General features: G+C 36.7%; 1 protein-coding gene across 6 annotated transcripts in view; it reads right to left on the bottom strand.

Annotated features, from left to right (window-relative positions):
• Positions 1-25,813, bottom strand: part of EFR3A (EFR3 homolog A) — a 76,542-nt gene that overhangs the window by 42,348 nt on the left and 8,381 nt on the right. For all 6 annotated transcript variants that reach the window (XM_002187800.7, XM_012572123.5, XM_030266705.4 and 3 more), the window contains exons 3-5: positions 11,528-11,604; positions 9,567-9,694; positions 8,042-8,192 (exon numbers count right to left, since the gene is read on the bottom strand). In XM_002187800.7, coding sequence (XP_002187836.4) covers positions 8,042-8,192; positions 9,567-9,694; positions 11,528-11,604 — 356 coding nt within the window. The remainder of the gene's footprint in view (positions 1-8,041; positions 8,193-9,566; positions 9,695-11,527; positions 11,605-25,813) is intronic.

The raw sequence follows: 25,813 nt of genomic DNA, 5'->3' as shown, positions 1-25,813 counted from the left end.
GGTCACTGAACCCAAAAAACCTTCACCAGAATCCAATCAAGCAATCACTTCAGGTAAACAATCTCCATACCAAATTCCACAGGGGGAAAACAAAGAAGCAGAGATAAAGATTGTTGTCTCTTCTTCTCTCTGTACTTCTCCTGAGAGACAGAATTGTGTCTCTCTGTACAGGGAATGTGAATGTCACATACACCTATCCTGCTACACGCTCTCGCAGGCAGTTGTAGAGAGCAGCCCAAGCAATCAAACACAACCCTGTCTACCAGGTTACCTAGCAACATTCCGAGGTACCAAATTCAATGGAAATGAACTTGGAGGCATTCTGTCAATTCTATCTTGACAGAAAGAAAAAAGGAGGAGTCAGAGAATTATAATCCAGTCAACTCTAGTCCATTCACAGAAGAACACTAAAAAAATGTCAATTTGCCAACATCTAAAATGTCTCAAAGAGGTAAGTAACAGTCAACATGGATTTGTCAAGAACAAATTGCAGCAATCCATCTTACTCCTACAAGTAAATAACTTTTGTGAATCCAGATGAAGCAGCGTCTGTCAAAACTTCAGTGATACTTCTGACAAAAAAATACACAAAATTCTCAAAGGAAAGCCAGGAAAACACTGTCAAAAGCACACTTCCCATAAGAGAGATGTACAAGAGTTTGGAAAAAATAAGGAAACACTTGTAAATCATCACAGTACAAAAATATGGTTTGAGCTTCACTAGAGACTTAGATGAGCAGACTGGACTAATTGAACTTGCAAAGAACACTAAGCTGGCCAGAGTTCCAGGCACATTTGATTTGATGTCTAGTTTTTGAGCAATTGGAAATAGGACCTGAAAAACCAAGGAAGCAATTTGGGAATGGTTAATGCAAACCAACATTTTAGCCACAACAGCTGAATGAAGAAAATAAATTTAGTCAATTCCAATATAATGGCATGGAAAACAGAATAATATACTAAGATACATCTGCATTACTCATGGCACCTATGAAGAAACTTTTTCCATCTAACTGGGCCAAATAAGCCCTTAAATGAAGTGATGCATCCACCTGAAACATCACAGCCTAAAATGGTGAATAACTGATACAGCTCTCCAATTATTCAAGAGATGGACAAAGCTTTAGATAAACATCTGGAAAAGAAGAATGAAATACACTAAATAACCTAGACTACAGCTGCCTAAAAGGTATCAGTCTTAAAAGGTACAGAAGACAGCTATAAAAACATAATAAATTGTTTTCTTTCTCCAATGGTAATAAGCAAAGCAATAATAGACTTATATTGAAGCAAAGTCTAAGTTAGCCATTAAAACTCCTCCTTTCTAAAGTGAGCAGACTGCCTAAAGACCTTTTGGATCCTCCATCAGCGACAGTTCTAAGAACAGACTACAGAGGGAAATAAAAAGCAAAACAAAACATTGTCAGGAAAGGTCAAACACCGTGCTGGTTCTGCCCTGAAGCGGAGTGATGTTCTATTAAGATCCCTCTGCTTTTACTCACACCATTTTTATCAATTCCTAAGCACAGGATTGAGGCATTTCCTTTGTATTTTACATTATGTAAAACCTGCTTTCATCAGTACATTACCCACAGACATCAGACAAGCCCAAAGCAATTGAGCATAATCTACAGCACACTGATTTGTGGAGGATTTGAGGTTTTCAAGCTGGAAGTGAAAGCTGTGTATTTCAGAAAAAAAAACCCTACAATTTTTTTCCTACTCTTTTGTTTAGTGTTTTTTTTTCTGTTTTATCTAGAACACTTACCCCTTTCAGCCCCACTATCAGTTCACCCTCTAAAAGCTACAGGAACACATAGTAGTTCATAAAACTACATTCTCAGCTGTTACTGAGAATGGAGCAAAACTGTATAGTACAAGTCCATTTTACAAGTCCTGTTAGGAATATCCTGTACTTCAGGTAGTAATAAAGTCACAGAAGTCAAAATCTAATTCTGTATGGTCCACTGCCACAGACTGAAAGACAATCTACAAACAGCACCCATATGTTTTCCCCAACAGAGTAAGTTATAAAAATGATCATTTCCTTCCGAAGAGATCCTGGCAAATGCTTCATATGTACTGTGGCTCCCTAGTTTGTTTCATGGAATTGTTAGTAGCAAAACAGAAATAGATTTTTTTTTTCAGACAAGAATTGCATTAGTCCTTACATCTCAATGAGGCATGAAGACCAAGGATTTAATAAACCCTCAAATAATATTATCTTAATATTTTTTAGACATTCGAGTACTCAAGTCTACAAATGCTTACCCAGAAAACCTTCCATAAAAGCATGAAAAGGAACAGAAACAAAGTCTGAAGAAGAGCACTGTGGGAGTGGTTGTGAGAGTGAGAACATTAATTGGTAATTAATAATGTTGGTAATTCATGTTGCATTTAGTATCAGCCTTTAATATTATTATTATCTGAAGTACTAATTATTTGACTGACAGGATCTCCCAACAGGAAAGCTTAATACACTCTAGTAACTGTTTTGCTAGCAGAAAGATTTACTGTACCAAGAAACTGCTTTGTAAGAACAAATGATGAATTTAGGTCAAGGAAGTGTCAGGGCCTCCCTCATTCTGAGTAGTTCTCCTGTATCAGGGTGCAGCTTTGCAGCAGGGACACAAACACATGAAAATCACACCTTTCAAAATAGCATGCACAGTAAGAAATCCACAAAGGGCAAAGGTTTTTTAATGTCCTCTTGTGTATAAAAAAACAATTTCACCCATTGAACATACAGCATTTCTGAAGCACAATCCAGGATTAGCATTTAGGCCACGGGAAAGCTGTCTGTGGTAACAGTTTTGAGTTGTGCACTGTCATCCAGTAAAGTGTAAAATTCCATCACAGAAATTTTAAGTTTTTACAGTAGACATCAGTCTGTACTTTGCAGTGGTGGTGTCGTTATTGTTGTTAAATAATATTTTACTCCTAAGCACATATTTTCAAACAAACTTTAAATATAACAATTATTCAACCTAAAAAAGGACAAAACTCTTATGAAAAGTCCAAGCACTCGCCTAGGAATTATTTACAAAGCTTTTATAGATGTAAACATGTCATTCAGTCACCGTAAATTCTTTCAAGTATCCAATGGTAACTTACTGAAGTTTTTTACCAGTACAAGCATCTTCTATATTTCACAATACAGAAGGTACAGAAAGGAACTTACATTGGTAGTACCTTATTTCCATTTATTTTGAAACCAATAAAATTCAATCAGTGTAAAAACATATAAATCTATCACAAAGTAAAGAAATGTATTATATATTCAGAAGCTGTTTGTTCCAGACTGAGTAGAGACATTTGGACCCTACTACCAGGGAGAGATTGTGCAAGCCCTGTAAGTAAATCCTACAAATTATCAAGGACAAAATTTCTTCTAAGCATTTATGTTGTTTTATCACTATTAGGTAGCAAGTATATTAGGAGAAAAACTGTAACTTTTAATGGTCTCTGGATGTCTTTAAGAAGGTCAGTTTTATTCAATAATAATCACCATGCATCATATTTGAGTTTGAATTATGTTGCTTGAAGTATCTCCCTGTAAGAACACTAGGCTCAACCTGAGAATTATTTTTTTCATATCTGAGCTCTCCAGTCTGTCTTCTGCAGCCTGCACTTTTCTCTTGTTTCAAACACAGAGTGCTGATATTGGCAGTTAGCACCTTTTATAGGCCAAAGTACTGTATTTCATTATTATAAAGCTGTCACATGGGAAGTCATGATCTCCTATAAACTTAAAACTCTTACAAACCACACAGTACAGCCTTAATGAGAAGTGTGAATGTTCTGTATGCACTACAACAAACAAATGCCAGAAGGACAGCACTTCAATTTTCCTAAAGAGAAAAGCTTCAAACACTGGATACATTAACTTCACACTGGATACATTAACTTTAAAAGACAGTATGAAAATAATCACAAGGTTCTCAGCAATGAAAACTGGTAATTTAGCTATTTAGTAATACCTGGGGTCACCTGACACTTTCAGTTTTATTAGAATAGAATGGATAATTTCACATTCTATTTTAGTTTAGGCCCCTTGGATAAAAATTCTCCTGCCCGTCACATTTTGTTACAGCTGTGTAACAAAATCGGCAATGGAATGTTGGCTTACAGGGCCACAGTAGTGTAGCCATGGAACTGCAGAACTAGAGAGCCAAGTGTGGGTGGAGGAAGCAACTTAATTTGGGAGTGACCCTAAAGGACTTAAATTCTAGCAGATGCAGACACACAATTTCTAACATAATTTAATAACCCAGAGGATGAGAAAGAGTGCTGTGTGTTAATCTGTCTCCCCGAGATTTAAGCCCTATTAAAAAGACAAAGGAGGCCTCCTAGAAAAATAATTGTTCCATTGTGTATTAAATCACCACCAGCACATAATTCTGTGGAATGAAATAAGCATCTTGCAATAAGGGTAAGTTTCCATTGCCTACTTCCAGATGAGCACGCTGCAGACAAGGCAAACAAGTAAGTACTCTGCTGGGAATATTAACTCTGACATAGCTTAGTTTCAAAGTGTTAACATTTTATACAATTTTTACATACATATCCACTTAATTCTACCCAAATGAACTGCTGTTATAAACCAACACTAACAAATATGGAAGTCTTGTCTCAGGCACCGGTTAATCACTTTTCCACGTGAGAGTCTGTTTATCTTCCTTTAAATTACAAATGATGACAACCAGTAATAACAGCCACCTTCTCATGCACTGGAAGCTCAACACTGTCACTGGTGGGATCATTACTTCACTGCTCCTACAAAGAAACTGCCTTTATAAAAGGAAGCACCCAATCAACTAAAGAAGCATTTGTGGTACATAACTAAAATGTGGCAATATTGGGTTCCACATATTATCTGCTATTTTCCACATGAAACCCCAATATCTTACTGACAAAATACAAATAATTCCCCCCATCAGAATTCCAAATTAGCTTAAAATGTTTTGTATTTAACTGAGTCTTGTAAATATGGATTAAGATGAAAGTTTTACTAAATTATGTATCCAATTGCTCTTGACCAGCCACCCACTAAAGAAATTTTCTGAACCTTCTTTAAAAACTTTAGAAATAGACATAAACTGGATATAGATTAGTAGATATAAGTTGGATCTTTTATTCCAAAAAAATTTTGACCACAATGTGAAAGACTTTAAAGCCTGTCACTTCTATCCTAGTAATAAACATTACAGACCTAAGCAATACATTTAATTCTTTGTACATGAGCAATGGAGATGCTTTACATGATACTCAGTTACTGAAATTCTGCAAGAAAATTAGAGAGAGAAATACAGTATTGTCATAAATTTCTAAGGAAAAGCTTATTGCACTCAGCCTTCAGATCCTTAACACATAAGTCAAGGAGATACCACTTTTTCCCACCACATTTCTTCAGTTTCCTGACCAGCATATGCTATCCTAGCACATGGTCTATAAAAACATCTTCCATGCTAGAAAAAGCTATTTTGAACCTCACAGACATTAGCAATTAGAAATTTGGCCTATATAAAAAAAATCCCAACACCTATTCATTATATCCACTATTGAATTTTACCGTTTTTAAGTATCTGCCTTATATAAATAGATTTACAATTATGTTATTTAAAAAAATTTAAAAACAGTTGCTGTAGGAAATAAGTTAACATAATTTATAAATGAAATATATAAATGCAACAAATTAATTATATGTAAACTGAAGATCAGGCTTAAATATGCATAAATAAACCCAAACAATTATTTATCTAAAATAGTCATCTTCAGGTTTGCTTTTCAAAAACAAATTGACTTTTTATAATAAATTAAATGAAATTTAAATTCCAAAATTAATTTAAGATGACATCTAAGTGAAAGTTTCATTTTTTTCCCTAAAATATAGGGCACACCAAGTAGAGTAAGTTCTGCATCCAAAACCAAATACCTGGAAGTCAGCAAAGCACAATCAGAAAGCAGTGGGAGCTTCCAAATCTTTCCAAGCCTTTAAACTACTCAAAGATGTTCTGTACAGAGATTTGCTTCATTTGAAACCCTTTTAACCAATCACAAGAGTCCCTGCAGCTGAAGCAAAATCTGTGAGGATGAAAAACCCTACAGATCAAGTAAAGAGATTTGAATTTTACTTCAAAGACATTCCTGTTTTTCTATCTCAATGAAGCTTTGGATAGAAAATAATCAAAATCTACTAAGAGCCACAATCATACTTCACATATTTTAAATGTAAGCAGACTATAAATTTGTAGGGGGCCTTAAACTGAGTTTCCTAAAAATATTACGTAAAATTTTCCAAAGGTTGCCTGACTTTTCACCAGTTTAAAGACATTTACTTCTATACAACCCATTCTTCTCTTCTAGACAATACCAGTTTGCACTCCAAAGTGATTCATCAGCAAAAGCACATGAAGTTATTATTCAGTCACCAGACCAGCTCATCTTACTTTTTGGGTTTTGTTTATTTACTTATGGAAAAGAGAAAAAAGGTTGACTGTGACAGTAAACTTTCTTCATTAATCTAACAAAATTTATTTAAGAACACAGTAAGACAGTGCCCTTGGTAACAGACAAGCTGTTACCCTTGTTCCTTCCAAGTCAATACAAATAGTCTTGTATCTTTCGTCTTCATTAACTCTAGAATGCACCTAGTGAAATTAGCAGAGTTAGGCTAAAATAATGTCTTGGAATGATGTTGAAGAGCCATAAAAATTCTCTCTCGTCATAGAGTTGCTCCTCTCATTTAGGGAAACCTTTTTTTTTTGGTGAGTTTTATAGAAGACAAACACAAATTATCTCCTAATTAAGGAAGTCCATTAATCTCCTTTACTCACAAAACACTTAGGAACCAACAGGAATATCAAACAGATTACCCTAAGTGGAGTTCTGTTCAGTAATATGCATTTTGAAGTGACATATGCCTTGTACATCACAGTGGAGGCTGGCACTAACCAATGATTTTAAACAACTGGAAAGTGATACACACCTTGCCATTTGGCAGTCTAGGAAACAAGTTCCAAAGTAATTTCCCTAAAAGGACTTGCCCAGGTATTATTATACAAACACATCAAAAGAAGAAGGGTAGCCTGGCTCAATGATATTTAAATAAATAAGTAAAATTTTATATGTACAATGAGATATAGATCTTGTTATCCTCAGTAAAGCTGCCCTCGTAGTGGGGGAACAAGGGTACACTTATGCCCCACATTACAGCAAAACTCTATTTCACCATAGCAAGAAATCCTGCTCTGGGGTAACATCAGTTTACTGTCTTCCTCCTGTCTCCCTGAACTGCAACTCCATTGAATTTCATCAGCTGGGAACCAAATCCCAAAGCCCAACACCTTTACTGATTCCACAAAGAAATCCCCCACTGTTAGCAATGGCAACAATTTACATGAAAAGCAAGTACTCTATACTCATGTAAAAGCAGTAACTCTAAGCAGTCCACATCACAATCCTGGAATTTATGAGATACCAACTCTACCAGCTGGAAAATAGCGGTTAGAAGGCAAGTATGACAGAGCTATACCCTTGATTGTACCCATCACTCTAATTGGAAAATTAGATCTATAAATCTTCATTTTGACACTTTAATTATGTTCTTCAAGCCTGGATCTGAAATATTTAAACTGATAAGAGGATGAGGTTGCAATACTCAAAGCTACTTTTCAGCTAACAAGAATCTTTCCGTGTAGCTCAAGCTGCCAGACAACAAAACACTGTCTTACCTACATACTGGCTCCAGGAGGGCTGCTTAAAGATTCAAAACATGAACTTACAGCACAGCTTTCCTGTTCCTTCCAGGATTATTTTTGGACAGAATGAGTCCAGAGATCAAAAGGCTTTGGAATACTGAAAGGAAACAGTTTATCTGCCTCCAGCTGGTATCTGCTCTGTGTTTAGGCACAAAGGATACACCCTGCTACATGCAGCATCTTTCAAGTGATGAGAACTGGCACACCCTTTTAAGACTTCTCTAACTACTTTCCCAAGCAAAGATGTACTCTGATTTGATTCAGCATCTGAGCTTACTTACAGAATTAGTCCCAAGGACTTGCAGCTTTGGTTCGCCTGATTCCAGAAGCTTGGCCACCATATGAAGGAAACTTTCGACAAAAGGTTTTATGCTTTGAGAATGGCAAGCCATTAGAAGTTGGTCCAGTGCTTCCATGGCAATTAAAACATAACTGAAAATTAATTAGAGACACATAAAGATGTATTACATTTATCATTAACTCAATTAGTTCAACTTACAATCTTACCATAAAAAATAGAAAAGAAAGAATGGAAGGTGCATATTTCCCATTGCATAAAAATTACACCTGGAGCTATTTTCTACATCCGTATTTTCTCTTTTTTTTTCTTTTTTTGGGGAGGAGATGGGGTGGTGTAGGAGGGAGGGAAGTATAGTCTTAAGTGCTGGCCATTTACCCTTTCTATAAAGTTATAAAAACAGCTTTGGATGTCATGAACGCCAAAAAATGATGGTCTGTGATGGATATTGCTTTTCTTTAAGAATTCCTGATACTTCTTAGACTTATTATTTCTCACTTAAATATTTGATTTAGCAAAAAATGCTGAAAAGAAAGATAATGCTGTTTTCCTATATCCTGACTGACATTCTAGGGTGTACTTGGCTTACATAGCCAGGTTGTGTCAGCAAGGGGCTGTGGGGGTGGTTTCTGTCAGAAACCAGGGCAGACATAGCCAGCTCCAGCCAGCTCCACGACCTACCCCTCACTTCCCAACCTGAGCCCCTCAAGGACCCTGGAAGTGCCCACAGGTAAGCAGACATCCACAGTGCAGAGCATGGAGGACCCCCTGCTGGAGCAGGCGGATGTGCCTTGAAGGAAACTGCCGCCCACAGCAAGGCCCTGCGGGAACAGGCTTCCGGCAGCCCCATGGCTGTTCACAGCAGAGGAGCCCCGCGCAGGAGTTTTTCTGGCAGGATCTGTGACCCCATGGGGGACCCACACTGCAGCAGCCTGTTCCTGAAAAGCTGCACCCTGAAGAAAGAAGCCATGCCAGAGCAGTTCTTAAAGGACTGCCTACAAGGACAGACCCAAGACCAGAGCAGGGTATGAGTGTGAGGAAGAAGGAGCAGGAGACACAGCATGGTACAAGCTGACGACAGTCCCCAGTCCTAATCTGCACTGCTTGGTGGGGGTGGAGGCAATGGGCTGGGGAGTGAAGTTGAGCCTGGGAAGAAAGGTGGCTGGAGGAAAGATGTTTTTAAGATATGCTTTAATTTCTCATTATCCTACTTTGTCATTATTTGGCAGTAATTAAATCAATCCTCCCCAAGTCAAGTCACTCAGCTCCATCATGGGGAAAAAGAGATCGCCCTGTCCTTATCTCAACCCATAAACTTTCCATTTTATTTTCTTCTCCATGTGGCTGAGCAGGAGGAGTGAGAGCAGCTGGATGGGCAACTGGCAATCAGACACGGTTAACTGACCACAAAGGGACTGGGTCTGTCTTGCTTTCCAGACCTGATCAGAACAAACGTGATGAAATTCCATGACTCGTTAGCATCTATTTTTAATGAGTTCTCTCCTTACCCATAGCGATGTCTGGCCACATCCCTGGTCAGTCTTTCTGCCAGGTAAGCCCCAATTCGATCCAGCTTCTCTGGTGCAGAAACTGCATAGAAAGTCAGTTTCTCCATGTCAGCTTTAACAAGACCATCCTAGAAAGATATACAAAATTGAAAATTAAAGAGTTCATAGGAAATACAAAGCTTTCCAAGCATTTTTCTTTTTTTCTAGTTAACATTTAAAGATCAGAGTCTTACAGATGGAAATAAGCTATTGAAAAAAAAACCCCAAACTATTGAGCAAAACTGCCATAAACTTAGCTGCAAAAATCAGCAACATGAAACAACTAAAATATTTTTAAAGGAAATGAAGAAACTAGCTTGCTCCACCATTTTTTTGAGGGAATGGGTATTCTAAAAGAAGGTATGTAGTGAGATATGTGACCATTTCTAAGACACACTTCTTTCCTAATAGCACAATGTAATTTTTTTCTCTTCTCATCCCCCCACCAAGTATATTCAATGCATAATTTTGATAAAATATACAAACAAGATTGTAGTTTAAATAGTTAATATTGTAGTTTAAATGTTTTACTTTTTCAGTGTCAGATCTTGAACAAGGCTGACCCCTAGGCATCTCAGGGCTAATTGTCAGAACAAGATCAAAGATTAAGATATTAGTTCCAATATGAACACGGATCTGCTCAGATGAGGTTATAATCATCTGTATCTGTTTACCTATAATTATCAGGTAAACAAGATAAGGCTTTTTGTATTTTTATTTTTTTTCCTTGAAGTTCATAAAAACATTTATTTTGCAAATAAATTACTTAAAAGCTTCTAAGACGTTCATTACTGGTTAATGAATTTTATCAAGCAAATCTTCTGATGCTATAGAGGTCTGCAAATCAAGGGAAACATTATGAACTGGCCTGTGTCCTCCAGTGACCCAATGAATACTAACCAAAGCAGAGAAGAAGTGCCAACTCAGAGGTACTGAGTCAGATTTAAACTAAAACACTACAGCTGTAGCATTTCCAAGTGTTTCTACACCTGTATCAAAAACTAGATTAGAAAACAATAAACCGATAAAACCATACTGTTCCATGCATTCAATATACTGTATTCACAGAAAACATTTCCTGTAAAGCCAGTATTATGCACTTACATAACACCTGGCACTCAGTACAACATAATTTAAAAAAAAGCCAACATACTTTGTAAACATATAAGCCAAATATTATGCAAATTCTGACTGTGCTGCTTACTTCTACTATAACAAAAGATATAAAAATTTGGTAACACACTTAAAAATATAGAGCAGCAGGAACATAAGCCCTTGATCAGTCTGAACTGTCAAATGATTATGTATAGATACACGCATTCCTCCACGGTAAGGAGAAGTTATTTATTTTCACTAAGAGTGAGAGTTAGGCTTTAATATAGCTCCAAGACTGTTACAGTGAAATAAAGAAATAAAATTGTAGATGAGTATCTGGAAAAATTTGTAGAAAATATCAGAAAAACCTTTTTGGGTCACAACAGTCTACCAGAACTATAAAACTGCTCACAGTCAGTAAGTCAAGAGTTAAAAAATTAAAATCCTGTAGAAAACCAGTAAATGTTCACACCTGCAACCACAAGAAAGCAACTGTTTGTGGTCCTAAAGAGTGATGAAGTGCTACCTCTGCAGCAGAATACCTTGTTTAATGAAATCTCTGTTTCTCTGAGCAAAACATACAATTTTTATTCTTCACTGTGCATCCCTGCTTTGGAAATGGAATTAGACCAGATGATCTCCATGGATCTCTCTCCAGATAAACTATTCTACTAATCTCTCTTAAAGCTATTAAGCGCTAAAGCAGAATTTATGGTAAAATATTAAAATATAAAAGAAAAAAGTAAATTTTAAAAAATTGCTAAAGCACAAGCTATATCACAGATTTTCAAACACCATTCCCTTAAAATTTTTCAGTCATTACTCACTTTTGGATCTTCAGGAAATATGTTGTCTACCAGACGCTTGTAGCGAGGTCGCAGCGCAGCACAGCAGCAGCAAACTCCTGCAGAGAGATTTACCCAACGGGATTTAGGATGCAGTTCTAGGGACTCATTTGAAGGGACAAGCTGACAAGCATGGAGGAAGAAGATAACACTGAATTCAGCTTGCTGAATTATCAGCAATAAAGCAAAACCAAGGGAGTTGAAAGTAAGTACAAGTAAGTCAAAGAAGCAAAATGACTATCACACTGCAATACATGAGAAAATATGCAAGGATCTTGAGTACTGGAAATGCACCTGCCACCCATATTTAAAAATATGCAGAAAAGTCAAGGCATTTTAAAATTGAGTCATATTAAAACCAAAACTACTTCATTTGCAGGTTAATCTTTATTCTGAATGACTGTTTCAAAACACTCAAATGTGCATTACTCTTTAAAAAAAAAAAAAAAACTAAAACTGAAATCTGTTTTAAAGGCACCCATATAAACCAATATAAACCATAATATACAAAACATGCTCTGCCTCCCTTATCCCTTATCTTTCCTTTTACTGTGCATCACTGAAATGACAGTCACTTGAAGCAGAGACATAAGTTTTTTTGATCACATTTCTACTCTACTGCTAAACCACATAGTCAGAACAATGCACATAACTTCAATTTTATTAATTTTAAAAGTCAAACTGCCTGCTTTAAAAAGGTAACAAACCTGAAGAGCATTTGAGAACTACTATAACTTTGGAGTTAAGTTAAAACTCAGCACAAAGGAAAAAAAAAGTTTTTAGGCATTTGTCCAATATCTGGTATTGGTATATCCAATCTGTTTCTAGGTATCTGTTTATTAGGGTAGACTTATTCCCTTGTTTTTAAAATTTTTTGACAAATCAGTTTTTAAATATTTTAGTGGGCCTCTTATCAGATTAACATATTGGTCAAGCCTCAGATCAACATCAAAGCAGCTCTAATGCACAAAAGTCACTGAGTAAACAATTAAACAATAATAATGCATCAAGCATACATGCAGATCCTGTCTTTCAAGTTCCAACACCTGAAGGATTCAGAATAGCTAAATATCTTACAAATGTCTTATTCAATATATCCATTTACATACTCAGAAAAATCTTTTAACACTGCTAAAAACAGAAAAAATGCAAACAATAAAGGGTATCTTGGCAGAAAATTTTGATGATTACAATTTCTCTGCAAAAGCATCAAGACTTGTATTTCTGTACTTAGGATATCTTAGTAGTTTTTAACCATACTTATTGGAACATATGGAGGTTCATAACAAGGATTTCACCTGCTGTAGTTTCACTTAGTTTTAATTACAAGACTCTACAAGAGTAGACATTCTCCCTCAATTAGAACTGTTTTTTGATACTATTGTCTCTAGGACAAAAAAATGTATTCTGCTTATACTATGATAACTTAATTATTGCCACTTATTTAATCAAAACAATTATCAAAGATAGATCTATGATTTTAAAACTGTGCATCAACTCCAAGTTCTGCCCAATGGACTTGAATTCTGCCCAGCTTTATGAATTAAGAGTCCTGTACCACCAGTAACATCAGTACTGACTTATGACTTCAATATACAATTATGACAACAAAAAGTACTTAACAACAAACAAGAAGAATATAGAGAATTTTTGTGTTAAACAGTGCTTTGTTACTACTGTCAATTTATTCATATCAGTCCTGCTGATGTCTTATTCATGGAGGTCTAACAAATGTAAAAAGCTACATTTACATAAAAGCTCTGGGTATGAAGTAGATAAAATCTAAATTCGTTAATATGCTGGAAAATGTAGGTAGGAAAAGAGGTGAAAATCCTATTTGATTTAAAATAGAAATACTTTAGACAGTTCTACAAAAATATTCTATTGAGAACAATTACATTCAACATCTTAGAAGTAAGTAAAATCATAATAAGAAAGGAGTACTGTATTAGTGTCTCGTATACCATTCTGTATTAGGAAATTCAAGTAAGACCATCAAAATCCACCAAAAACCACGAAATATTGCTAAATATTTATTGAAGCAGGTATGCAACTCTGCAGCACTCTTTGGCTCAGCACTCTATGTACCTGTTGTTCCTACTTGGTTTTCTACCTTATGGTTGACCACTAACTTTGGTCCACAGTAAACAGTGTGTTTGATTACTACTAAATACAGCAAAATATTCCAACAATAACTGTAGCATACAACAACATAAAACATAAAAAGAGCAGGAAAACATTCTAAAATATTGCAAGACAAGCAATTAAAAATACTTTTTAGAATTACTTTCTCCCTCTTTTAAGTGACAGAAGAAGAAAATCTTTGCAAAGAACTTCAATTTAAATCTTAAAATGGTGTTTCAAACCTGTGTTAATTACATAAATTTAACATAAAATCTGGATCCAGTGACTTCTTTGAGATGGATAAAAAAGATCAGGTAACAGTACCAACTCATTCTGGCAGCCTTACCAGATGGTTTCACTTAATGGAAACATAATATTGCTCTCCAAATTTATGGAACATAGTGAATTTTGACACCAAAACCAGGCCTAACAGTAAGTATGCATAAGATTTGAAATTTCCTCCTCATCTTGGATTTTGGTAGTACCTTTACATTGCTATATATTTAATTATGTAATTGTTTACATGGAAAAAAAAACATAAACTTGTAAAAAAAATTCTTCATCATCAAAGTATAAACTTAAATCTGTGATGTTAATACCATCAAAAGAACTTCCTACATTAAACAGAACACTCAAGTACAAGAAAGTGAGATTTGATCTGTTAAAATTTTCAGCCTCTAAGCAGAACATGATCAGAAGTAAAACTGACAGGCACCCCAAACAACACAGAAACAAATGACAACCAAAAGCAAAAACAAGAATAGTTAACAGTCACGACACAGATTTTGTGGGAAAACTAGTAATCATTGCTTAGTTATATAATTTTTAGATAACCATGAAAGATTAAAATAAATTAGGAATAGGTTTAAAGAATGTATTAATATATTAAAAAAAAAGCAAAAAACCCAAAACAAAATCCCCAAAAGATCAAGTCAACAAACTACATTAAAAGTAACCCATAAAATTTAGGAACATTTTACTACATAGACCAAAAAGATGAATCTTGTCAAAGATGCATAGAAGCTGAGCAACTGAAAATGGATTCCCTACTTCTTTGATACCAATTTAAGTCAGATAAAAATTTATTTGGACAAACAAATTAATTTCACATAAATAAACTGTTTTGCAGGTCTGCAGAACACAGGTTAAAAAAAACCAAAACAGTTCCATTTTATGCAGGTTTATTGAGGAAAAATCCTATGACAATTCCTTCTTAGTGTCAGACAAAATTTAAATTTTAATGGCCTCCCTCTTGCACACATCTTTACATCATTTTATGCAAGTAAATATAAAGGTTAAAGCAATATCTACAGAGAATTCTGCACTGTAACATGAAAGTTAATGTATAAGGTTTAAAAAATACTGTTTGCTTGTCCAATAGTGGGATTTTTATCAAGTTCAAACATGCACATTTCTGCTAAAGAAGTCCTATAATCCGCATTTTTCATGTTATAACTGTACACATTTACCAGCTGCACAGGTCCTTATTTTTACACATATTTACTCTATACAAGAGCAGTAAGACACAGCCCCCGCCATCAGAAAATGGTAATTTCACCTACCCAAACACATACACGACCTCGGTTCAAAAGCAGAATTATAATCATAGGCTTTTTCTTGCTCAGCAGTTGGAACCTGCACATACTGCCTCATCCTGGATATGGATTCCCTCTCAGGGAACTGACTCCTGTCCCAGAAATTTGCTCTCTCACATTCGCATAGCTGCAAGGGCTCTGCAACACTGTAAGCTTATCTGATCAGCTCAGTGACACCTGCATAAAGCCACCAAACACGTGAAAAACTTCAGTATCAAATTCTGTTAACAAGGCCAGGCACAGGAAAAAGAAAAAAGAATAAAAGATATATTGTCAATGTCTGATTCACACACATTCCTCCAATGAAACTGCAGTCAGTTTCATTACATCCATTTGCCTGGAACACACAGCTCATCATTTCTCTGACCAAAATTAAAAAAATGCATATAGTTTCAGGAAAAACTATCTTCAGACAGCTGCCACATATCACTGCAGAGTGATAAATATTTTAACAAAACCTACTTGCTTAGTCCTCCTGCAGAACAGACAGAGAGAAATGTATTTAAGGCAGACTACTGACAAAAAAGACATTTTTAAACAGAAATATTTATGTCTAAGATTAAAGAAACAACCTAAAAATAATGAAATTAACATTATCTCTAATAATACTTCCTAGTTTAGGAAGCAAGGGTTACAGTATTTAAATCATTAACATGATTATGACCCATCAGGTAGAAAATCAATTTCCAGTTAAGCAATTCTGAAGTTACTTTCCAGCTTCTAATTAATTCTCAGCATTTTACTGTTTCACTTCCTATACTATATCCACTTGGGATACACAAATACAGGATTTTCATAAAGACATTTTTATAAACCCTGGAAATTGTAAGTACTGTTTTTAATAAACACAGCTAATAATTTTCACTACATAAAAATTCCATAACAATTCAACACTTAAGAGATCAATGTTAATAAACTCAGAGAAAGCATTGAGCTGCACAGAAAGGTGTCCCTACATAGTTTACTACAGGAAACCCTATGTTGTAAATTAGAAAAACTGCATTAAAATAAAGCTGTATTTCAAAAATAGTGTGTCTGAATATTTGAGTTATATCTTACTCATACAAAATTTCACGAAAACAAAAGTTTCAAGGTGGGTTTAAATACAAAAGACTAAGTTCTGCCAATTGAGTTTAAAACTACCACATTTTCTTCTATCAAAACCTAGGAAAAATAAATCATCTGTTTTATCTAATGCTGGTATTTCTTCCACATTTTTGTCATGTCTTATATTGCTGTCAACTGTTTACAGTGCATTAATAACCAGAAGTAAGATTTCATGTTCACTCACTGAATATTTTTATTATGTCCCAAGCTTGGATGTGGTCATGCCTAACTTTATTTGCAATCATCCAAGCTTTTTTTAAAAAATCATATTCTATCAAAAAATGGTGTAATTAACATAGAAGTTTAAACTGACAGAAAATGCATGTTTTGCTAATATCAAGCAACACAGCAATATTTAAATTGTATTTGGTTGCTTAATGTACTTAAATACGACTACGTAAAAATTTATTTGACTGTAATACATTAAACTTTAATTCTACTTATTTTTCTGTATCTGAGATGAGAAATATAAATAAAATAAATTTCTTTCAAATATCCTGATGAAAGTGCATAAAATAACACTGTAACCATAACCACTTCCTATACCAGGTTATTTCTGAACTGTTAATATCAGTTGATGGTTTAATTCAGGACTAAAATGACTTTCAAGGGTATTCTCATTCCACTATGAGATCAGACATTTTATAACAAGAAAATTATTCCAGCCATATAAGGGAGTTAATTAAAAATATTCTTCAACCTGCTATAAAAAGAGCAACTGCTGTAAGGCCGCACTGATCAGCCATGCAATGTCCCTGGAACGCGCTCCCAGAGGGCACAGTGGGCTCATCATTCACACAGGATGAAGCTCATCCCCTCACCCAAAGCCAGCTGATTTCTAAGGCGCTGCTTTCCAGCCCCTCTCCACCAAAATGCACCCAAGAAAATGTCCAACATACAGATGAAATCTTAAGAACAGGATATTCATCTGGTGATGTGAACTTTTGGCCCCCATGACAGCAAACCCTCAGTAACACCTAATGGGGAAAATTCCAACCATACCTAGGTTTGACAATCTTACATTTATTTTTAAAAATATTTTGGTGCTCAGTTTATTTGAAACAAATGAAAACAACATGCAAAAAACCAGCTTCCTGCTTAAAATTTCTCACAGTAAGCTAAAAAGTTCAAGTTAATTCTGGTGTGATATGACTTCAAGAGTTCTTCTAAATTGGAACCATATAATCATTAAGGTTGGGAAAAGATCTCTAAGATTATGAAATTCAATCATCAACACAACACCAACACCATATTCATCATTAAACCATGTCCTGAAGTGCCATCTCCATGTGTTTTTTGAACACTTCCAGGGATGGTGACTCCACCACTCCCTTGGGCAGCCTATGCCAGTGCCTAACCACCTTTTATGTGAAGATTACTTTCTTAATATCCAATCTAAACCTCCCCTGGTGCAACTTCAGGCTATTTCCTCTTGTCCTGTCTCTTGCTGCCTGGGAAAAGAAACAGACCCCCACCTGAGCACAGCCTCCTGTCAGGCAGTTGTAGTGATAAGGTTCCCCCAGAGCCTCCTTTTCTCCAGGCTGAACAGCCCCAGTTCCTTCAGGTGCACCTCAGACTTGTGCTCCAGACCCTTTACCAGCTCTGCTGCTCTCTGAACACACTCCAGCCTCTCAATGTCTTTCTTGCAGTGAGGGGCCCAGAACTGGGCCCATCTCAAAGGTGTGGCCTCACCAGTGCTGAGCACAGAGGAGAGTCAGTGCCCTGGTCCTGCTGATGACACTGTTGCTGATACAGACCAGGTGCCACTGACCTTCTTGGCCAGCTGGGCACACACTGGCCCATGTTCAGCCACTACTGACCAACACTCCCAGGTCCTTTTCTGCCAGCTTTCTAGCCACTCTTCTCCAAACCTGTAGCATTGCATACTGGAACCAGCATGGAGAGATGCACATTTTGCTATGGTGAAAAGCATGTAAAATAATTTGAATATAAAATTTTTATAAAAGTAAGAAATGACAATTACTAATATGAAGTAGCTAAAACCCCAGGCTAGTCAAATAATGCTCACCACCAAACTTCTTCAATGAAATATTCTATTCAGAACCAGCAGTAATTAGAAAAAATCTCCCAGGAAGATTCTCTCTTTGGGATGGATAGTGTGTTTTGCAGACTTGTAATCCATTAAAAGGAAGTTTTCCATTACATCACGTTTTCCAGTTGCATTCCTTAATTTCCACCACTGGCAGTGTTTCCATACTATCTCTCCTTTCTCCCACCTTTGCTGGTTTCACATAGTAACTTTGCTTTACTTGCTCATTTCTGCTCTCCTCAACACAGCCTCTTCTTTTCCTGCTTTGAGATAGTACTGTCACTCTCTATGTTTAGTACAACATTAATATTACCTAAAACTAATCTGGTTCCAGTGGAAGAAGCTCTATGATATGTTTTGCTTCTAAATTCCTGTCCTTATTTATATTCCTACTAAGCTAGCCAATGTAATTTACTTCTCTGACTTCTATCACTGAAGCAATACAAAAAATAGACTTTAGGAGACAAGAAAGGCACATTTACATAAATCTCCTTGACCCCTCTTCCTCACAGCTGGCTGATAGGGAAAAAATATTTCCCCTGTCCAGGGAAAAAAAATGAGGCAAAGTCCACCTTTCATTCCTGCTTTCAGTATTTGGTTGGCAGTTAGGAAATGAGTTCTAGGTGATAAATCCAGTGGATGGAAAAAAACCCACAGAGTCTTTGTTTAACTGGACCTTTATTTCTAAAGAAATACTGATTTCATAACAAGGTGTTCCATAAATCAGTGAAAAATGTGATGTAAATTAACAACTGGACTAAAGGAGACAGAGTGAAAGAAAGGCTCATAGTGCTTTGTGTGCTCTCTGAAGACATGAACTGCTATTGTTACTCCATCAGGCAAAGAGCAGAGCATGGAGCAGACTCCTGACCTGACAAAACACCCACTGTGCACACCCAGTAACACACTGAGCCTGCAGGACATTCGTTACCTACTATTAAATTCTGAGTAAAAGAAGTAAAGAATGACAGGCATTATCACAGTGACCTCATTCTACTCCTGCTGTTTAACACACTTATCTCTGCTTGTCCAAATGCCTGGCTCCTCCCAGCATCCATGGAATGGAAAATCCCCAGCAGTGACGATCCTGGCACAGAGGCAGCCTCTGAGTTCCAGACAATTCTGCTCAAAGCCTGCCCCAAGCTATTCTCTTACCCAGATGAGTCATTTTCAGAATGCTGCATCCTTGAACACTTCCCAGGTGCAGAAGACAGTTGGAGGTGACAGAGGTACTGTTGCTTAACACTCCACTGAGAAGAGGGGCTGCAACAACTGCACCTCTCCTACCACCTTGCTCCCACTTTGTGGCAAATTAGGGAGAAACATCTAACACAGAAGACCAGAAGAGGCTGGTGCACCTCTGGACTGAGACAGATACTGAAGGAGAGGAAAGGCACTACACAAGGCATGGTTGAAAGGTAACAGGCCAAGCAGCAACACTTAGCCTACCTCCAGGGGGGCCAGAGGTGAGTAAGAAGCCATTCTAGAGGGCTGCCAGAGGCAAAACTATTCCAAAAGGGTCACTGTCTGCCTCGGGAGCCTTCAAACCATACTTCTGATCAGCAGGTTGGCCAACTACTGGTAAAAATATATATACTTGTCTAAAAGGCTCAGTACTTTGGTGACTAAGTCCAGGCTACAGAATGCCACCCAGATGTTTGATCTGGTTATACCTTTTCTTCTCAGTTCCAACCCCAGGCTGCACAGCAGAATGCTGACAGGGACTTTCTTTGTGCCTTCCTGCCCGTGCCCAGTTAGTTGTAAAATTTCTGGTCTAGATGTTCCACAGTTCCCCCTCCACTGCATTTCCTCATACTACTGGACACAGACCTCTTTCCCAGCAATGAAAAGAGTTATTTTAACACTTGCTTTTCCTTTCTGTTTTGCTACAGGAACTCATGTGGATTAAGCTATTGCCTTTACAGTAATACCCCCTTGTATACATGAGGATGAGAGAGGAATCAATGGGAAGCTGGACAGGAGCACAGATCTAGATACAACTCTAGAAGTTACAATGAACAAAACCTTTAAGTTCTCAAGCTTAGGGCAGCAGCACATAGGGATTACCTGGCATCTCAGAACACAAACAGTCACTCAAATACCATGAACAGTTCTGCTTTTCAGCAGGTGTTTTAATTCCAGGGTCAGCATCCCAAAAGTAACTGGAAAGGCTCCTGACACATAGGAAAGCTGCCAAGACGTCTAAAGTTTTATCTTCTTGGTCAACTGAAATCTGCATTACAGAGTAGTGTCTTCTGCATTAGAAACTGTTGCTTCCCTACAACAAGAAACTGATAGAAAATTGTCACACACTCTCTACTTTTAGAATTTTATTAAGATTTTGTCAATACTACACATCTTTATTATTTGAAGCGAGCTATAAGGATGGCATTGATAAACTATCACCTGCCCTACAGACAACACATCCACTTCAAACCAATGAACTGGTCAGCAAGGGCCCAGGGATTCAAGTCTTCTTTGAGGGAAAGCACCTGAAGCTTTGCACATTGAAAAACTTGAATGTAAAGCCACGTGAAGAATTCTTCCATTTCCTTAAGATGCTGCAGTTTGCTTTCTTAATCCAATCCACAGGGAAGGAACACAGCTGTAGTGGTAAGAACTCCCAGAATCTTATGCTGCTGCCCATCTTTTTCCTTAGAAAAAAGGATGCTCAGAACTGTTGCATCACCTCCTCATCGCAGGTGTCCCATGACTGCAGTACATAGGCCGTGAGGATTTAATTCTCCACTCCTGCCCAATGGTGCTTTGCAGCTCACCTGCCCAAACACACAGGGCTGAAACACACCAGGGGAGTAGGCATCACACTGCCACTTGACAAACAAGGCACAAGAATGTTTTTGTGAGTGAAACATGCATGTATGTCATGATTCAAAGTCCTGATGATGAGGAAGCAAAGGTTCACAGGCCTTCTCCCTGGAACCCTCAAAGCTAATGGAGAAGGTAAGCTTAGCTCAGGAGACTAGATTTTAACTAGTCCAACATAAACCACTGACCTGTTCATAGGACATGTAAGATTGTGTTGTTCTATAGATATTTCCTCTATTAAAACATCCCAAATACCAACATAGGCATGGCCAGAGCTTCAAAAACAAGTTTTACCTTCATCTGAGCAAACCCAGCTACAGGGTTCTATAAAGTTGCACAGATTTTGAAAAATATTTCCTAATTAAAAGAATTTAAAATGTTCTGTTCACAAGTAGTTCAAAACCACACTGCATACATTTTATTTCCTGCACACATACACAATGTACACGGAAAGTAACATAAGAGTGGATGAAAGTGTTTCTGTGACTCTAGAATCATACTGTGATATTTTCACTGGGAAAACAGTGCAGCAATTCTGCTGAGGCACATACACAGAGCTCAAAATATGAGCTGTTCCTGTTCAGTGCCAAAAGTGTTTAAACTGTATTGACATTAATGAAAAATAAAATGCTAAACAAAAATGTTATAATGTTACTTTGAAAAACAGTCACAGAGGATACTTAGGCTTCAGAACTCAAATTCTTGTTTAAATATCACCAATCTTCAATTAAGTGCTCTGCTTGTTTCTATTCCTAGCTTGATTTTCCCAGAAAGCATTTACAAAATGAGGTAGTAAATTTGGACATGGAAATGTACATGTCCGTTAAAAGAAAAAGAACATTAAAAGAATATGGAATCAAAAATTTGAAAAAAAAAATCTCTTCACATATTATCAAGAACAGGTCCTTGGAGCTGCCAATACACTCCATTCTCAGCAAACAGTTTTACCTGGTTCATTCTGCCCTCACAGAAGAGCAGCTTTTGAACAAACCAGCAAACAGAAGTATATGCAACACAGTTTTAAACATAGATATGAAAGATGTAAGTTTCACTGAAAAAAAAAAGCCCTCCTTCTAGGTCAATATGAATTACAAAATATTCTCATGGTTGTCATCTTTCTCATTAGCTCTAAAGAGTACTTCATCTTGAATTCGGGTTTCCCCCAAGAACTGAAATGCAGCTCTTCTCCCAGGCAGTGGGATATAAGGTTAGAACATACCCCTGTCTAGAACCACATATCCCAGCTGATTGAAATACAATTTCTCCCCTCCTGTAATGTTTAATGAGTTACACAGGACCACAGACACAGTGGATTTGCTCTTCTGGGCACTTCCAGTACCTAAAGACTGTGTATGTTCCTTTTCTACCACAACTTCTGTTTCCCACCTAACTGAACTGGCCAGTCTAGAAGATGGTCAGTGTAGGAGACAGACAGCTCCCTATCTATACACAAAGAAGTCATTTTATAAATACATCTTGTTAACCAGTAAATCTTGAGTGCCTCAACTTTCTGTACAAACCAGACAGGACATCTGTGGGCACAGAGGCTCACTGGTCTCTGCAGCAATCCAGCAGTTCTTGCCCACAACCAGCACTTCTAACCACACTGCAATTCCAACATCAGACTCAAGTTTGTAAAAATTATGTTTTGTCAGTTCTGAGGAACTTCAAGGTCACATCTAAACCAATGTCAGTAATGAATCAGAAACTCATTTAATAGAAAAACCACAAGCACATAGAAAGTCTTGAAAACAGCCTGCACTGCATTTATTACGAGACAAGAGAACTCTGCTAGCTGAATCATGTCAGACACAAATCAATTATAACTATACATATTGTATTACATATAAAGTTCATCAATAGTGTATCACCATCCTAAAGTCCTTTTCTAATCACTACACACACAGTTACATTCTAGTCTAACGAACACAGGAAAAATTTTTTTAATAGCATAAATTATTGAGTATTTGTTAGTGCACTTCTAACAAAATATCCATGAAGCTTTATCTTCACCAATTTCCAAGCATGAACAGCTCTACAAAAGTATCAGGAAGGAGTGCTGATTTAGCATAATTATATAGCTTAGTGTTAGATTGTAATTCCTTTCTCATTCCCTTACTAAGCAATGAGTAAGTATTCTCAAACTACAATTAAAGACTCAGGGTGCCCATTTCCAGCCAAAGTACAGACTGTCATCAACAAAATACCGTAACAGGTCCAAGTGCAATTTAGAATCACAACTGTGCTCCTCTTGAAAAGTGAAAGGACCGAGACCTTTAACACACCTCAAGCAGGACATGAGTTACACAAGCACCAAGTGTCTGCAAGTTGTTAGACAAGGCATCATAGAATTGTAGAATATTCTGACTACAAAGGGTTGCAATAAAGATCAAATCCAACTCCTGGCCCAGCACAGGGCAGCCCTAAGAATCACACTGTGTGCCTGAGAGCATTGTCCAAATGCTTCCTGAACTCTCAGCAGACTTGGAAGAGTTTCATTCATCGACCTACCCTACCTCTTATTCATTTCTGTCTAATTCCTGCATGAATTAATCCTGAATAATGTAACTTTCTAGAAATGAAATAGCATTCTTCAAAAGCCAGGAGTAATGTACACAGCTCATTTTCATCTTCAGCAATCCACAAGAAACGTGATTCCCTAGAGAGCTACTGAGGTTCATAAGGGCCAACAGTGGGAAGGAAAGTCCATACATCAAGGAAAGGGAAAGCCAAAACAGTTTTAAAAAATAGGACACTTGCATGCACAATCAGCATGAGCCTTCTTACCCTTTTCCCCCATGATTCAGAAATCAATAGCAAACAAGGCTGCACATGAAGCTTAATTGACTGATAGCTGCAAAGCGATTTCTGTAAATAACAATGACAGCCATATTTTAATAAAGCCCCCAAAAGTTACTAAGCTACATTTTAATATCTGGGGAAATGTCCATGTATAGTTTGAAAGCATACAAAGGCTTTGATGGGCACTGAATGAAGCTCATCTCTAAAGAATTTAATTTTTTATGTTAGATGCCCAGATTGTGCATACAGAAGTAACAACTGAAAAAATAAATTCTTCAGGTTTTAACAAGGAATGGATAAAACACCATTGTTCATTTCTTGGCTACATTGAAGTGTGTTCCAAAATAAATCGAAGAAATGGAAGGATGAGTGATGATAATGATATCACTTTGTGCTATTGTCTTAATATGAGTAGTTTTGACTCTCTGTGGAACTGCTCCTCAACATTAACTTTCCCAAACGGGACTAGGATGATGTGTACATAGAAATGACAGCTAACAGAAAACAACAAAAGGAACACCTGCTCCAAATTAACAAGTTTTAAAGAAACCATGAATATTCATTAAATAAGGAAGCATCAGTTTGGTGGCGCACAAAGTTGTTTAAGGTACCAGGAGTTAATTAAACAGATGCACAAAGAGCTACAGTTTTCCAGCTGCAAGTTCCTGTTTTGTTTCTTTTCTTAGCTTACTCAAAGATACATTTGGAGAAGTTACTACTTTTTCAATGTAGAAAAAACAGTCACCTAAAAATCAGCTGAAAAAAAACTGTAGATGTTTTTTGTATTGAATGAATTTCTTGCATATTATTATGCAAAGAATCTATTACATATTCTGCAAACACAGCATTATAATAGTAACAGACATTCTGAAATACAGTTATTTCCCTTTTCTGGCCTAGTCCTAGCAAATGGCAAACTGCCAAAGGAAGCCCAAAACCATGACCTTCCCCTGGCAGCTGCTTTCCAAGTTCCTGTGGTCCCTTAGGGTAGTAGCTGAAAAGGACATGATACTGGGCTTCTGATGTGTCTCATCCTAAAATACCAGAATCAAGCAGCAAATAAAAATTTCAGACACCCCCTGATGTAATTCTTCTGTAATATTAATATGAAAATGTCACAGAATAATAACCTATTTAACACTGTTTTAAGTAGTCAATAATGCTGTCATAAAATTAAGAGGGTTTCTCCTGCCTACAAAATTACAAAAAGTACTTTATTAAGTAGCAGGTCCCATTGTAAAGTGTGAATGCTACATGAGAAACATATTCCAGATGAGGAAAAAAGTATGCTGGCTGGAAAGAGTGGAGACAGTAATAAATGAGAACTATGGCTTGATTTTCACTAAAAATATTAGAAAGCTTAGTCCTTGAAATATTTATTTAGGAACACATCTCCAACCACTGGTATTTCAGAATTTTATTTCACAGGGCATCTTCCCTTCCCATTACCAATCTTGTTAATACTTACTTATTATACATATGCAATAATAACTAAAATCACAAAACACAAATAAATTATATTCCCAAAATTGTTGGGAGGGGAGAAACCAAAATGAGGAATTTATCTGCCTCTTAAAATGTGTTGAAAATGTTAAATGCCAGTTAAGAATTCACTCATTTCAAATTCCTTTTCAAGTGCTGTTTTCCCTCCTACACTTGGAAAGAAAACTCCATGCACACAGAAAATTATAATTTCAAAAGTTTGTTGGGTATTTTTGGGTTTGAGGGAGGAGTGGGTCATTTATTTGTTCGAAGACCATGAAA

This window comes from Taeniopygia guttata, chromosome 2 (genome assembly GCF_048771995.1).
Source record: "Taeniopygia guttata chromosome 2, bTaeGut7.mat, whole genome shotgun sequence".
In the NCBI taxonomy this organism is placed as follows: domain Eukaryota; kingdom Metazoa; phylum Chordata; class Aves; order Passeriformes; family Estrildidae; genus Taeniopygia; species Taeniopygia guttata.
This window is presented reverse-complemented; position numbering and strand designations above follow the sequence as displayed.